The 15,418-nt window shown below is 46.6% G+C and overlaps 4 protein-coding genes across 4 annotated transcripts; 2 read left to right on the top strand and 2 right to left on the bottom strand.

The window, feature by feature from the left end:
- Nucleotides 1–1,348: 1,348 nt before the first annotated feature.
- Nucleotides 1,349–4,012, bottom strand: FPSE_11418 (uncharacterized protein; the record flags this gene model as incomplete). Its single annotated transcript, XM_009264535.1, has 9 exons — nucleotides 1,349–1,681; nucleotides 1,732–1,877; nucleotides 1,927–2,028; nucleotides 2,084–2,247; nucleotides 2,296–2,450; nucleotides 2,501–3,302; nucleotides 3,350–3,609; nucleotides 3,658–3,686; nucleotides 3,736–4,012. 9 exons carry the CDS (start codon nucleotides 4,010–4,012, stop codon nucleotides 1,349–1,351), a joined length of 2,268 nt encoding a protein of 755 aa, XP_009262810.1.
- A 1,857-nt stretch (nucleotides 4,013–5,869) lies between these two features.
- On the top strand, nucleotides 5,870–7,185 carry FPSE_11419 (uncharacterized protein; the record flags this gene model as incomplete). Its single annotated transcript, XM_009264536.1, has 3 exons — nucleotides 5,870–6,194; nucleotides 6,250–6,447; nucleotides 6,497–7,185. The coding sequence occupies 3 exons, from the start codon at nucleotides 5,870–5,872 to the stop codon at nucleotides 7,183–7,185; spliced, it is 1,212 nt and encodes a 403-aa protein (XP_009262811.1).
- Nucleotides 7,186–10,781: 3,596 nt separating this feature from the next.
- On the top strand, nucleotides 10,782–12,635 carry FPSE_11420 (uncharacterized protein; the record flags this gene model as incomplete). Its single annotated transcript, XM_009264537.1, has 7 exons — nucleotides 10,782–10,836; nucleotides 10,887–11,030; nucleotides 11,081–11,125; nucleotides 11,180–11,239; nucleotides 11,312–11,464; nucleotides 11,513–11,656; nucleotides 11,719–12,635. The coding sequence occupies 7 exons, from the start codon at nucleotides 10,782–10,784 to the stop codon at nucleotides 12,633–12,635; spliced, it is 1,518 nt and encodes a 505-aa protein (XP_009262812.1).
- Nucleotides 12,636–13,065: 430 nt separating this feature from the next.
- Nucleotides 13,066–14,747, bottom strand: FPSE_11421 (uncharacterized protein; the record flags this gene model as incomplete). Its single annotated transcript, XM_009264538.1, has 6 exons — nucleotides 13,066–13,242; nucleotides 13,356–14,103; nucleotides 14,155–14,207; nucleotides 14,339–14,558; nucleotides 14,610–14,664; nucleotides 14,714–14,747. The coding sequence occupies 6 exons, from the start codon at nucleotides 14,745–14,747 to the stop codon at nucleotides 13,066–13,068; spliced, it is 1,287 nt and encodes a 428-aa protein (XP_009262813.1).
- Nucleotides 14,748–15,418: the final 671 nt, after the last annotated feature.

Genomic DNA, 15,418 nt, shown 5'->3' with positions numbered 1-15,418 from the left:
CGATTCCTTCTCCTCGAAGAAGCGAAACAAACTTCGCGATCCTTTGGTGCGAATCATGGCACAAGGAGAAAATCGAACGTTATTTGCTCATGGACTGGGGTAGTCGGCATGAAGCTTAACTAGATTGTCATCTAGCGTAACGGTAAGGCTGGCCCTGCTTGGTTGAGGCTCAGTTGCAAGGATGAGGTTGTGTGGATGCTTGTGTATCATGTTAAGATTTGCATGCGAAATCCTTCTTTCCCATCCTTGTCTTCACAGTTACGAATTACGAAAAAGGGAGAGAGGTCTGAATAATAAGACGCACGCCAGTAAGCCAGCCACCCGTTCGGACCGTACCGTAGCAGAAGGAGTGGATCTTGAAGGAAGAGGATGCAGGTTAGCTTGCATGGTTGAATTTGTATGATCGACGTACACGCCCTGTTCCACCATTCCTTACAGCCAAGCTTTTCGGTCACTTCGATATCTTGTTCACGGTATGCAGGGGTAATAGCCATGGAAAAGGATCACGATAAAACAAGATCACGTTGATTCTTGACTCGCAATTCAACAACCGCGGTGCCGTTGCAGCAATGCTACCTTTGTTATCTAATCGCCGATTACTCTTATCTACTCCGTACCAACCAGGTTGATATACCTGAAGAAGATCCGACTTGGAGATCCTTCCAACCTGGTTGTCCAATCGCTATTGACCGTAGGCGAGATAAGTTCCACTTCCAGTCATCTTCGCGTCTGTAATGAGAACAGTCTACGCGCGTCGTTTGGCGGAGAACTTTGAGCAAAGCGGGCTTCGTGCAGTATTAGCAGGATTTGGAAGTGGAATAATACTGATCAGTTATCTACGTACAACCTGATGACGTTTGTTATTGAGCGCGTCTACTCCATGGTGTTCACTATAAGGTACATCTTTACAACTGGAGAGTGTTTGCTGTAACATATTTACCAAGATGGCTTGTGAAATATAATCCCTGCCGTATGAACTCATATCATATCGATGGTGCCCCGTTTAAAAACTAGCAGTATAGGGTAAATCAAGTTGAACTTCGACAGAATCTCTTTACGATGCGATGTTGTGCCGATTACTTGTAAGAATGATTAGCTCTAGTAAATTGTTTTTCAAAATTTGGCATACATAAAAATTCATGAAGTGAGTGGCAGGTCCTTCTTTGATCAGTAAACATCAAGGTATTGCGTTGACTAGTGCTGAAATTCATCCTTGTGTCTATGCTTGTTATCGTCCTCAACTGTTGATGTTCGGCAAGTGTGCTTGTATTTCCAAATATCATGAGATTAAAAAAAATACTGCATTGTGCTGAATTCCAATTCAAGTTCTCGTTTATGCTAAACCAGTCTAATCTATACGCAGCATCTCCAGAATGAGCTCAAGCTGGTGGTTCTCGGCTCCAAACACACTGGCCAACCTCTCCAGCTCAGCCTCCATCTCACCATAAAGTGAGTGCAGCACCTTCTCAGTGCCCGAAATTCCACCAGCCTCCTCAATAAGATTCAGTGCCAGCACCTTCTGTTCAAAGGTGAGACCGCCGTTGACACAACGCTGCATCATGAGACCGCGCAGTTGAGCTACGGCTTTGGGAGCCTTGTTGTTCTCGTTGAAGGCGATGATGAGAGGAAGTGAGAACTTGCCCTCATCAAGGTCTTCGCAGAAGCCCTTTTGCTCGGTGTACTGTGAGTGGTTAGTGATATGCATGAGTAGAAATGAATAAGTAGACCTACGTCTGCGAGCTTGAGGTTGGCGTAATCGTCTCGGATCTGGAAGTACCGACCAAACAGCTGACACAAACGGCTGAAGTCAACATCTACCTCAGTAGTGGACTCAGCAGCCATGAGACGAGTGAGGAGACGGAATAAACCGCCAGTTTCTGTCAAAGTAAGTATACTGTGAAAAACTCAGAATATTGCGATACATACTTCCATCAACCATTCGCAAATACTCCTCCAACGGTGGGCAAATCATGTTAGACGTCCATTGGAGCTCGTAAGCCTGACCGATGAAAAGTTGTCGAATCTCATCTGAGCATTCCCTGTCAGTTCAAGTTGATCCCAATTAAGTGCAGCCATGACTTACCAACAAAGATGTTCAGAGCCTTTGGGCTTCTAAGCTGGCTGATCAGGCTAACAGACTGAATGTACTGAAATGTTGCAGAGTTGATGGTCTGTGCCTCGCCAAAAACAGCGTGGGCTGAAGGCTTGCCACGTCGCAGCTGTGAATGATCCTCGATGTCATCCAGCCTTCAAAATGTTAATAAGATAATCCATCATATTCTAGAGAAGTCTTACATGAGGGATGATCCGTGGAGGCTTTCAGTGATGGCCTTGATGGTGTTTGCATTCTCAATGGGAACCTTGAGCCAGAAGTTGAGAGCGTCAATGGTCTTGTTTCTGACTCCCTTTGAGGGAAGAGAACATAGATATCGGTAGGGTTCCATAACGACCTGTTTCCAATTAGTAATTATTGGTGACAAGATGACTATCTTGAACTTACATCGTCTTCCATAGGAGGCAACTCTTGTAGCATGATATCAGACAAGGTCTTCTTGTGGTCAGCCCCACTATCAACCTTCTTGTGTGCCGTCCAGTCGATGTCATCAGCTGAAGTAGCTCGCTTGGTTGAGACATGTCTTTCAATGGAAGGACGCACGTCAACTTCATTGGAGACTCCATTGACGTGATTGTTGCCATTGTATTGTCCACTGCCATTCACCAAAGGACGGACAGCAAAGCTCTCCTTAGTAGGACTGTCGGGAGTAGGCAGTCTGTGAATCTCAGGACGAGTAGATTCCATCATGGCTTCCTTGGCAGCATTAACAGGATCATATGTGGAAGTAAGCTCATCCTTGGTCTGCTTGAGCCTAGCCTGCTGTCTCTCGTTGTAAGGCGCAGTCATGTCATATCTTCGGCACTGAGTACTCCAGATAGCATTTCCACTGACACCAAACAGCATGTGGTAGAGGTAGTCCTTGAGATCTTGTGAAACATCTTTTCTCTCTCGCGTCTCCTTTGTGACTTGAAGACACTTGGCTACTTCGATCTTGTTTCGTGCTCTGCAGAGGCGCTCGGCTTCTTCGATGGAGCAGTTGTGCTCTCTCATCAGAACAACGAGGGCGTTGACAAAGTCACCAGGCTTGCCGGATTTCTCAGCTGCCTCTGCTTCTTTGCCATATGACCAGATGTCGTTTGTCAAAGTCACGGACATGATGGCTGGAAGAGCGAGCTGATGGCATAGCTCAATCTCATGTTCAGGAATGGTGACGGCGCATCCAAAGATGATGAGAGCATGCCAGAACCTGTGACCTGTTAGTGATGATTGGAGTTGAGATTCAAGGCAACATACATGTAACCGACATCTGTGGCTCTGTAGTGAAGATACTCATCAAGTGACTTGAAGTTTGTATCGTGGGCGCATCCTGCACCTGTGTTGATAAAGGTGGCCCAAGCGTTCATAGCGGCCACAGCTCTATCACGGTCAATGGCCACCATGGACTTGAAGATCCAAGCTTGGAGATGACGCTTTCCAGACTCACGGCTCTGGATGTCACCTTCTCTAACACCTTGTTGAAGGGCGTCAAGGAACTCGTCGTTTTCAGCAGCAACCTTTGACTGTTAGCATGCATCAACGGTGTGAAAAGTAAAGAGTCTTACCGTTTCAGCTGACTCAACATCAGTAATATCTATACTCGTTAGCAATGAAAAGTAGTTAAGGCTCAAGTGCCATCTCACCATCGTGAAGGAAGGCAAACTCATTCGCATAAGACACAATCTCTAGTCTCTCAGGCAAACACTCTGGCAGAGTAAGACAGATGAAGTTGTGTCTTGGCCCCAATGCACCTCGGAAGGGCAGCTTGGGACCAACATGCTTCTCCCAGTCATACTGAGCTTTGAAGATGGCAACCTCGTCCAAGTCTGCACCCTTGTGCATACGGACCGGAACACCATCACAGAGACCGTCAGTGTCATAGTCCGTAGGCTCGAACGAATAGCGGTATGTGAAGTCCATTGTGCTAAAGTCTCTCAAGAGGAAACAAGAAAACGATAAAAAACGGGGTGAATAAGTTGAGAATGAATATTTCCGCTTCTCTTGAGTATATCGATCGTACGTTTTGGTTCTATTTTCTAGCTTTTATGTCGTCCAATCTCGCCATTTTCTCTTTTAAACTCTTGTATACAAAAATCTCAAACATGCCTAGAGACTTGCTACTTGCGATTCCGTCAGAGGGTGTATATGTAGCAGAGCGATCATGAGGGGTGAAGGATTGTGTAGGACGGTATCCGCTGACAAGGGTCACGATCCTGAATCCCACGGGGCACGCCCACCAGCGTCCAGACCCTGTCAGATAACGGGAGTGTAAAAAAACGTCCGACTTTAGTGCTCGGCATTAAGCTTTTTGCTTGTAGCCTAAACAAGGCAAGGAAAAGCCTCATTGTGTGGTGGTGGTGCTGTGTGGTTAGACGACTCATGCCTGTCTTCACAGGGGAATGGAGAAAGATTATGTGCCATCTAGGCGTAGCAGTCCAGAAGGATGATGGGCATGGCACAGGAGGTTATTGTGAAATAAGAATATCCACTAACGAGGGTTCGCCGCTTATGATCGGCGACCAGATAGAGGTGCCGAGAATGGCTGGATCTCTTTGGAGTATCACGGCGGCCTTGTATCAGATCCTTTGATACCACCATAAAGCTTGGTTCGCCATTTGTCCGTCCGTAAAACATCATCTAGCATTACTGGCTGTCCAATCATCTCCCTATCGTGGCATCCTCTGCCTCCTTCATACTCCATGTAAGGGACTTCAGTTGATCTACGGCAGGATACTACATGAGCGGGCGTTCCTCAATCCCAATCCCACTATTTTAACCTTGGCAAGGTTATAAGATGTGAAGATGCATTTTCGTATGGCAAATCTCAACACTCTGGCCAAAACGCTTGACCCTGTCTTCAAGATCCTGCGATCCTCTCATCCTTACACCCCACATTGACCCAGTTTGTGTTATCTTGAGATGCAGGTATTTTTGATACTAGTTTTCTTCGCTTCCAGGCTTATTTGCCAAGTTGCCGCTGACAAGCCCGCGTTTGGAGGATTGATCAACGAAACCAAGGCCTGCGTCACAAGGTGCACAGTATTGGTGATTCGGAGTAGAAGGTCCCTCACGATCTCTGAACTATGACGTGCGAAGGCAAAGGCCGACTCGATCCTTTCGTCTCTGGAAGGAGTGATATGTAACCACAAGGAGTCAAATCCTCGTAGATGGTACGTAATCAGGAAGGGCTGTTATGGCCGCCTCCCACATGCCGATTACTTTGCAGAATTTAGGCACAGATGTCCGGATGTAGAGATAATCGTATGATTCAAGATTCTGACTTGATTTGGCAACATTATATCCAAGAATCTGCTCTCTGTGGAGACATGACTCGATCCCACTACTTCACAGAAACATGGAGCTAGATCCTATCGTAAAAATGAAAGCGGAGGTCCGCCACTTGATCCTAAATGCATTGTTGGCTTGGCAATGCTAAGGCAAATTGAGGGAAATATGTCCTCAATATTCTACATGCCAGGTTCTTCTTTCCACGTGATGGGAGAGAAGAATGGCCATGATATTGCGACCAGTAGATGCTACAGTATTTGTGATATCTGAACAGAACAACAGTTCTAGTTTATGTTGTTATTTATGTGAAAGTATTTTGTAAATGATAGAAGCATTGGCAGTATCCTATGAAGTGGTTGACTCGAGGTAGATGATCAATGAGGCTAGTTTGTCAGCTTAGACACCCAAGATGTATAAATTCCACCTAACAGACCCCGTTACAACCACCAAGTCTCACAAATTATTCCATTCCATCCAAACACTGCCATCATGACTGTCGACATCAAACCATACACGATCAACGTTTCAGACTCAGAAATTGAGCTCTTGAAAACAAAACTTGAGCATGCAAGATTTCCTATTGAAGGCGAAGTCTCCGACGACTGGACCTACGGTGCTAGTCTTAGTGATGTGAAGCGTCTCGCTGCGTATTGGAAAGATGGATTCGACTGGAGAGCTCAAGAAGCCAAGTTGAACCAGTATCCGCAATTCACTACTGGTATATCTGTGGATGGCTTTGGGGATCTTGATATTCATTTCTTGCACCAGAAGAGCAGCAAGCTCGACAGTATTCCTCTGCTCTTTGTTCATGGCTGTAAGCTCATTTGCACTTGAACTGGAAATTTGAACTCGACTAACACTCACTGTAGGGCCTGGAAGCTTTGTTGAAGTTCTAAAGATTCTCCCTCTTTTGACTGAACCCGAAGATGGACCTTCATTCCACATTGTTGCGCCTTCTTTGCCTAACCATGTCTTCTCGGATGGTGTATCGAAGAGCGGTTTTGGGATTCCTCGATACGCTGAAACTCTACACAAACTCATGCTCAAGCTTGGCTACAACAAATATGGTACTATTCTCACCGTTAAGCCATGGTAACATCACTGACCCTGTTGTAGTTACTCAAGGAGGCGATTGGGGCTACATCATCACACGTCTCATCGGTTCTCAATACCCTGAGCACTGCCTCGCATCGCACATGAGTATGATTCCAGCTGTCAGCCCCCCTAACCCCTTGAAGACCCCTTGGCAGTTCCTTCGCTTCTGGCTGTCTCCTTTCACTCCTCTGGAAAAGCAAGGCATTGAGCAAATGAAGCATTTCTACAACGAAGGTCTTGCTTACAACCTGATAATGAGCAGCAAGCCCTCTACAATAGGGCTTGGTCTTGCTGACTCACCTGTGGCCTTGCTCTCATGGACTTATGAGAAGCTCCATGACTGGACTGATGACTACAAGTGGACGGACGATGAGATTCTGACATGGGTTTCCCTCTATCAGTTTTCCAAAGCAGGACCGGCCGCAAGCTGCAGGATCTACTATGAGAGTAGACATGCGGATCAGGATTTGACAAAAAAGATCAATGACTGGGTCCCTAACGTCCCACTTGGGCTTTCGTACTTCCCAAAGGACATTGTCTTTGTCCCGAGGACGTGGGGAAGAACTTTGGGACCCATCGCGTTTGAGAGAATTCATACTAGTGGTGGACATTTTGCTTCAATTGAGAGACCTGAAGAGCTTGCGGAGGACTTGAGAGAGATGTTTAGTGAGAGTGGACTGGGCAAGCAGGTCGTTGAGAAGCTCCGATAAAACTTGTTTAACCTGTAGTGTCTCAGTTCTGTCAGAGTTGCGATGAGGACACAGACCAGAATACCGTACCATATAGAGAACATGAGAAACATAAATTGATTCATCTATCATTTAAACATCTTCCATCTTTACAGATACCATGATATACTTCTCTATGGTCATATCTCATTGAACCGTGATCCCGATGCATGTCCATTGTGCGTTTAGACATCTTTGTCCACCACCAAATATTTATATCAACGAGCTGTTATGTAACAAAAGAAAGGCTACGCAACGCCAAAGGCCTCATCCCCTGCATCAAAAACTTTGGCTGGGAGTGTATCTCTGTGATTCACTTGAGACATCCTCTAAAAATTGAAGTAGAAAAGGCTCCGGGAGACATATCCAGAGATTTGGACACTGACGAGTGTCAAGATCAAATCGGTACATTTCAATTACTAAACTTCAGTCACAGGCTGTTATCAGCTAATAGATAAGTCACTTAACCGAGGTAGAGATAAACACTCAGTAGTGGCTAGCCCATAGTCTAGTTGCCCTGACTTTCAGAACCCCCTTATTGAGTGACGAATCACATGACTCCCACGATTGAACTGAGACTGTGGCAAGGATTGAGTAGACGCCAGTATCTTCCATCATATGCCTGCCCAGATTTCCGGAACAAACGGCATTTTGGGCGATCCAGTACATCATCCGAACGATGACCCTAATCCGGTATACAGGATGCAAACCAGGCTCTTGGGACCCGACCCAACCGATGGGGCCTCCCATCAAGTGACAACGATGAGATCCGAGAGTTCCGTGAATATCCGTTGTCATAATCGACGATCGCTCATGCAACATGTCTTGTCCACCCCCTCTTTATTGGGTCAATTTGTCTCTGACCCCTGAGTCAGCCCTGAGCTAGGTCAATAGCACTTGTGGTCACCTGGTACCAGCATTGACAAGGCAGATCATGCAACTGTTTCACTCGGCTAGTACCGTGTGCATGCTTAACCCCTCGTCTATTCGGTGTTCTGCAAAAAAGAAAGATTAACTCTATCGGATGGATCAGAGACATAGGGCTGAAGTCACTAACGGCCACAGCCCTACACGAAACTTTCAGTGTAGTGCAGACGCTTGTATAGATGAGTTTGTACCATGACTACCTAGTTTAGGAAAATCATCCTCTCTTGACAGTCTCCCCTCCTTCTCACTTATTTTTGTGACCTTATTCCGACGCCATAGGCGGGAGCAGGTGAGTTTGGGAGAACCAAGTTTTCAGGTTACACAGCATATGGCTATGTTCAGTGTTGATTTGGCTCGCTGATGTGGCTCCATCCCGCTTATGCATGTCTTCGGATTGAGTCCACGGTAAAGACGCTATCGGATTTTCAGCTGCAGTCTCTTGTGAAGCTGTGTCAATACGAAGACTTGGCAAGCCACAATCTCACACCGGTTTCCAGTACCTCGAAGATTCATATTTTGTTTTTTGTAATTTGGTTGAGGAAACAACAAGTGGCGTAGCTAAGGACAAGCATAAGGACAATTTAATGACCGACTTTTCATTATGCTTAAAGGTAATCCCAACCCTCCGAGCATGCCGAAAAGTTTATTTTACAAGCAATAACTATATCGAAGCTCAACTTTTGATTGATTCTCCCTTCATTATAGTACATTAACAATTATGTCTATCGTTTCAATGCCGTCTTTACCCATTGACCCCCTGTCAACACGAAATCACCATAATACTCTGACGACTACGACGACTCCGACCTACGAAGAGGCCATGGACTGCCTGGATGAGTGAACCTCTGTGGGTAGGATGGTCTAGACACCTACACATTTAACATGCTCTCAAGCAAGGAACGGTCTTGCGTGGCGTCTTCCAGCATGGGGGCTGTCACTAAATGACGTTGCTAAGACTAAACTCCTATTCTTAGATCAATGGCACAACTCCTTCATCCTACGATTCTTCTCAGGCGAGACGAGCGAATAAACAAAGGGTGTCACGGCTGCATCATACCTCGGCTGATCAACCATTCAAGGCTCGAATTTGTGTCTCGAGGAGAGTTGTGTTTTGCAAGAACACCGCGATCCAGGGTATGCGCGCTGCGTTCGATGAAGAGTACCACATACCCAAACACCGAAACGAAGAAACAAAAAAGACAAACCGAGCTAACAATCAGTTTACATTACTATTACTTGTTCTCTACTTGAGACGGGCAGAGTGGAATTGTTCTCGCTGACGCCAATTGCCAGTTCCAATGTCTCATAATCAACCTTGGCATCATAGTCGATCGTCGTCAATGGCCAATAACAACTTCGCTGAAGCCATGGTCAGCCAAGCCATGACCTTAGGCCGAGGGTGGCAATGCACTTGTAGTTTGTCCATTTCGATGGCTACTTTCCCCGTGATGTGTATAATACTGTATCGTAAAAAGTCAACACGGATCTTTTTGACTTCCAAAGATTGCTACGAGACATGTCCTTTTACTCAAGACGTCATTGGTAGACGCGTTGTTTAGCCGTTAGAGGAAGTATTCCGTTTGAAGTAGGGAGCTGCAAGTATGCACAGAATCAAATCTGGATTCCCTCTCATGCAAGGGGCTTCAGCCTTCTTTCAACTGCCGCGCGTCCCCATATTTGTGGTGTTGAGTTATTTCCAGATCCAGGGGCTCTCCTTGACTAACCTTGAACAAGTAGTTATTTGCATGCAGTGCAGATACAACAGTTTTGCTATGTTTCCGTACATCCAATCAATTTCTTGGGCCTATCAATCTTCCGTTTGCTGTTCCTGACTTGGTGTAACGTTTCCCAGTCATCCGTCTTGTAGCTCTTTGGGTAACATATGCACACGCTATGCCGTAGTAACCGCTGCATAAATGACACAAACTCGACTCGTTTGTCGGGATTCAGGGACTTGATGATTGGATGTCTCATTATGCAAGGTTATTATGCTAAGCTTAAGCTTAATATGCAAGGCTACATACCAAATTATCGTGAGGTTTATGTCTCTACCGCACCAGGCCAGGTATACTTTCAAAATATAACCATAACTTCACTGTTCAAGATGCACGTTCAATCCTTGATATCTGCCAATGCATCAGGTCGTAAATGGTAATGTTTGAAACCACGGAACGTGCTCCAGTGGCGACATGATGAGTTCTAGACCGCGAAGCTTCAGTGACGACATAAGCACAGGCAAAATGCCACAAGCATACGAAAGCCAGAAGCTTGGGATGTTATTCGTTTTTTGCATCATATCATTGGCCATTGAAGATTAAAACCCCTGTCTTGACACCAAAATCCAAAATGGTATATCCCAGCAAACCGGAAACCCGTGGAGAAAGAGTTACAGGCCTCGTCATTCCTTTCTCTTTCTCCTTACTATAAGATAAACGACTTTGGCCCCTCTCATTCACTCTCAGTATTCTCCATTCAACTCAACATTCTTTTCAAGCAATCTATTTCATCTATCTTTCAACCATCCCGCAACACTTTAACGCTGTCTCATCAGCAGCTGCATTACAAGATCAAGACCCTACGATCACCTCCACATTATCTGCATCATTACGCCACAAATCACACCCTTGATCCAAACAAAGGCAGAGACAAACATGAGTTCTGTCCCACCTGCCAAAACCTCGAGACTTCTGTGGGTGTCTTTTGATGGTAAACGACCCTGCGAAAAGCCTGCGAGCCTATCACCTAACCTGCATCAGGTACCCTAGCCGGCGGACTCGGCAGCTGTCGCGACACAGTTGTCTCAGTCTTGCCTGACCTCATATCGCAGAGCGAAAACCTCAACCATGTTTTCGTCCCAGGCGTAGGGTCCGGCTTCACCCCTTTCACTCGTGTTTTTGGCGGTAAGTATCCCTCTCATCTGCAGTGTCCTTCTCTCAGCTGATTGTTCCAGTCCTCTGCGGTTGGGGAACCCAGCACAACGTCGTCACTGCATACAGTAAGCGCCCACCGTGCAACCCTGTATAGTGCCACTGCCCTAACAGAATGTCAGGAAGCATTGCCACAGCTTATGTTCCTGGTGATAAAATTATACTGTGCGGATATTCCCGAGGTTAGTAACTATCCATATCTTAACCCATGTTATTGCTCGAGAATACATGCCAAAGGTCTAACACATTTAAAGGTGCCTGGGCTGCTCGGTACCTCGCCCAAATCATCAGCCTTCTTGGTCTACCTAGACGGTGCGATAACAATTTTATCCATCTCTTGGATAAACAATGCGACAAGGATCCAATGTTCCAACTTCCCGTCGACCCCAAGCTATTGGAATATGACAGTAAGGTCCTCACAGCAGTGCTAATTTTCGCTTTCTAACAGCCAGCAGGGTGGAACAATGTCGAGATTGAAGCTTTGTGTTGCTTCGACACAGTCGGCTCCCTAGGGTTGCCATTGTACGGCATCGCTAAGCCACTGTCCATCCTTCGCCGGGGGCCAAGAAAAGCAGACATTGTCTCTACAGTAGCAAGCAGTAAGTATTCCAGCTCATTGCATCCAGAACTCTGTTCGTTACTGACACTCATCCTACTCAAGACGTCAAGAATTCCTTCCACTGTCTAGCTCTCCACGAGCAACGAGAACCATTCAGTCCAACATACATGAGAGGGAAGAATGTCCATCAAGTTTTCTTCGTCGGTAACCACGGCGATATGGGCTGGATTGACCGACGCAAAGAAAGCTTTGTCCATGCCCCTCTCGCCTGGATTGTCCAACAACTTCAGTGGCACTCCGGTATGCGGTTCGATGAAGTGAAGCTCAACGAGTACTTCCCCAGCTATGGTCGCGATCCAGGTGACAACTTACCGTGCATAGACGGTCCCATTGCCCGTACAAGTCGTATTACTCGATTATTCATGGGGATTAAGAAGCGCCAGCCATGGAATGCCGCGAATTACTTGCGTACAGCTGACAACGGCAAGAATAATGGCCCTGAACCCACGTGCGACGCGTGCGACACTATCCTCTCCGACGTCCAGATACACGTCAGTGCTCGTTATTACGAACAGCCAGAACTCGCTGTCCCAGGCTACACACAGAACGCCCCTATCGAGGGGAAATTTCACTGGATACAACAGGGCAACGCACTGCAGTCACAGGGGTGGAGATTTCTTGGCAATTCACGTCAGAACAGCTCGAGCAGCTCTTCGTCCTTGAAACAGACCCCAAGTACTGTTGCCAGTTACAAGAGAATTGCCTGTCTACCAGGCTCCGAGCCTACCAACAATGGTGGTCAGACCAGACACCGCATTTACCCGGCACTCGTGGGCCCTTTGGAGGCCAGGCTGCTAGCATTGCCAGCAGCGGCTGTGTCTCGCCGGGCTTGCTGTGCACCACCATCAGAGATACCGCAAGATGAAGTCACAGTCCCAGACTCTGTACCGGCCGAAGGAGGAAAGACAAGACAAGCTATCTCTAAGTGGACCAAGAGATTTGGCTTCTCCCACAGATGACTGCTAAATTTTCTTTTCTGCTAAATTTTCTTTTCTGATCAGTTTTATTTGAGATTTGTTATGGCACGTGGGAGTTTGTTTTGGAATAATGTAATGGTAATCATGATAGATGTGTGGGCGGAACTTTTAGACGAGGACAATCTGGAGCTGGATGAGAGGGTACGGATAGACCGGAGTAAACAATAAAAACCTTATAGCCTTTCTTTGTTTTGAATGACATGTTGAACGCTTGGCACTCTGTCGTGTTCAGACCGGTCTATCAGATTATTGACGCCACCGCAAGGCTCGGAAGACCGAACTGTTCCCTCACATGTCCATCACCAACCATCTCACCCGAGCCCCTCCTGAGAGGGGAGAGAAACCCGGTGATTGGAGGGACTTTCCGAATGAACTGGGTCATACGATTGGTACATCCAGCTGAAGCACGGTGTCACAACAGGGGTAACTTGATTGTGAGACACGAGGTCCGGATTGGTGAGGCTGCAGCTGCAACAGTCAGAATTCTTGGAGGTCTCTGTAAAGTTGGCCATGTGACCGGTTCAATATTTCTCAGCGATTCACAGTGATCCTCAATGCGACATGTTCCTTCAGCGAGATTAGACAACATCTATACAATCATAATAATTCTATCTTGGAGTCAACTGCATCAGCCATGGCTGTTTTCCAAATCCGACTCATATATCCATCTTTACTTGTCGAAACAGGCCATAGAATACTCACCAGCGCCCCCCTCACATCTTCCCATGTGTATAGCCTCATCACCTTGCTCTGGCTTCTTACAATCTCTTCGAAGAACGGCCTCAGACCAGGTTCCTGGTCCATATCGCCAAACTTCTCATGCCCACGAATACTAACCAATCCAAGAAACGATTCCCATAACATCATCTCTGGCAGTTGAAGTGACACAGGCTTTTGCATAGCAACCGCAATATCACGCTGCAAGATACGCAAAGCGTGGAGGAATATCTCCCTCCTCAAGGGACGCCATATGATAACAACCTGTTCGACATAAAACTTTACTGCCGCCAGCAAAGCACACCAGGGCGTCATGTACCTCGAGTCTTCGGGCGTAGTAGCGTTGGACTCACTACTGTCGCCCTCGTAGTAGATAGAGTTCAAATGTGCGTTGATGATATTGGACCAAAATGTCGAGGCCCGACCATACAGCCAAAAGTCATATTGTTCGTTCGGCCCAGGATTCTCGTCTAATCCCTGGAGACACTCGAGTATAGGCCTATAGTCAATGTCGAGTAACTGTGCGCCGTCATGAGGGGCATCGAAGAAGGCTGGAATTAGCCGAACGGCCTTGACCGTGTTCTTATGCGAGAATTGGCCAGAGGTCAAGTGGAAATTGTGGAGGAAGTTCATTGTCTCGCTCAACTCCATGGTGGTCACGCTGCCGCCCAGGCCTTGTTTGCAAGCCACGCCTTTGATGAGGCTTTCTAAACCGTTGACAAAGGTCGACGTTCTACTTTTGTTAGCCGATCATCGAAATAGTTGGGTAAGCATTGGAACTGACAGAAGAAAATAACGATCTGAAAGCTCTTGATCGAGAGTTTTGCACTGGTCATTCTGTTGACATTGTAGTCGGTTTGAGAGAGCGTAGATAACGCTCAGATGAGTCTCTGCCAATTTTATATCACCTCGACAGAGCTACTCAAGTCAGCATGATATCTCTCGGTTCACGAATGGGTGTTACAGACCTCTGCATAAGCTAGAGTAGAGATCTGCTTGGTAATCCCAGCAAGTAGCTTGAGGTCTCCCCTTGATATCAACTTCCTCACTTGCTGTACAGTCTCAATCTTGTGATACAGAAATGTCGGTTCAAATTTGTCCAGATGGCCAATGTCGAAAGCGAAATGTATTCCCGCCATTAGTACTGCACTTCTTAGCGCCTCAGGGTTTGAGATCGTATAGGCAAGACTATACATTGTTAGGACAAACACCACTATCAAGAGATGCAGATAATCGTACAAGTTGTTTCTGTGGTCTTTCGGTAAAGCACTAAACGCTGAAGCATTTCCACAAACTAAAGGCTAAAGTCAGTATATATAAGCCTACTGGTGGATTCCACGTACAATAGTGAAACAACTCTTGCGATCTCAGCGGCATGTTAATTGAGGAACAACCAACATTAACCGCTGAACTCGAAAGGACCAATTGTCCCAACAAAGACTTTGAATTCGGCAATTCTGGTCTTTGAGCACATCTAGAATTTCCCCGAGGGGTGTTCTCCCAGGTGACTGTTGCTTGCCAGGGTTGAACATCTCCCGCCGCCCTCTCTAGCGCCCTTCGCTCCCTCAGAGGGATCTTCACAGGGGGGTACTCGCATGATCTCTTGCTATTGATACAGTTTTGGCTTATGAATTGTTAAGATTGGCAACAGGTTGGTAGATATAGTGACAAAGACTCACCATTGGGGTCGTTGCTCGTCGCATTTCACTCTGCGGCTGCGACATTCCGAACACCCCAATCGGCTGCGCGTGTGAGCGCGTCGATGTCGAGTCTTACTATCCGTAGTCTTACTGGCTGTAGCTTCCTCGCCTTCACCTTGCATGGTCTCAGTGGTGTGTTGGGCCATTCGAATTTTGGCGTCGTTTCAAGGTTGTTTCGCGCAATCACAAGAAAAGGAGAATTGAAGGGAAGGGACGACTTGCAGGTAGCGACATTTGAGAGAAGTAAGCACTAGAAAGAGCATCTTCATGATGTGCGCAGGGGGGTTGAAATGACCCACCATACTGGCCCTGAGGAGTTGTCACAATACAGATGCAGACCCTTGTACC

This window comes from Fusarium pseudograminearum, chromosome 1, assembly GCF_000303195.2.
Source record: "Fusarium pseudograminearum CS3096 chromosome 1, whole genome shotgun sequence".
NCBI lineage: Eukaryota > Fungi > Ascomycota > Sordariomycetes > Hypocreales > Nectriaceae > Fusarium > Fusarium pseudograminearum.
Note: the sequence above shows the minus strand (reverse complement) of the source record. Positions and strands in the feature narration are given on the sequence as shown.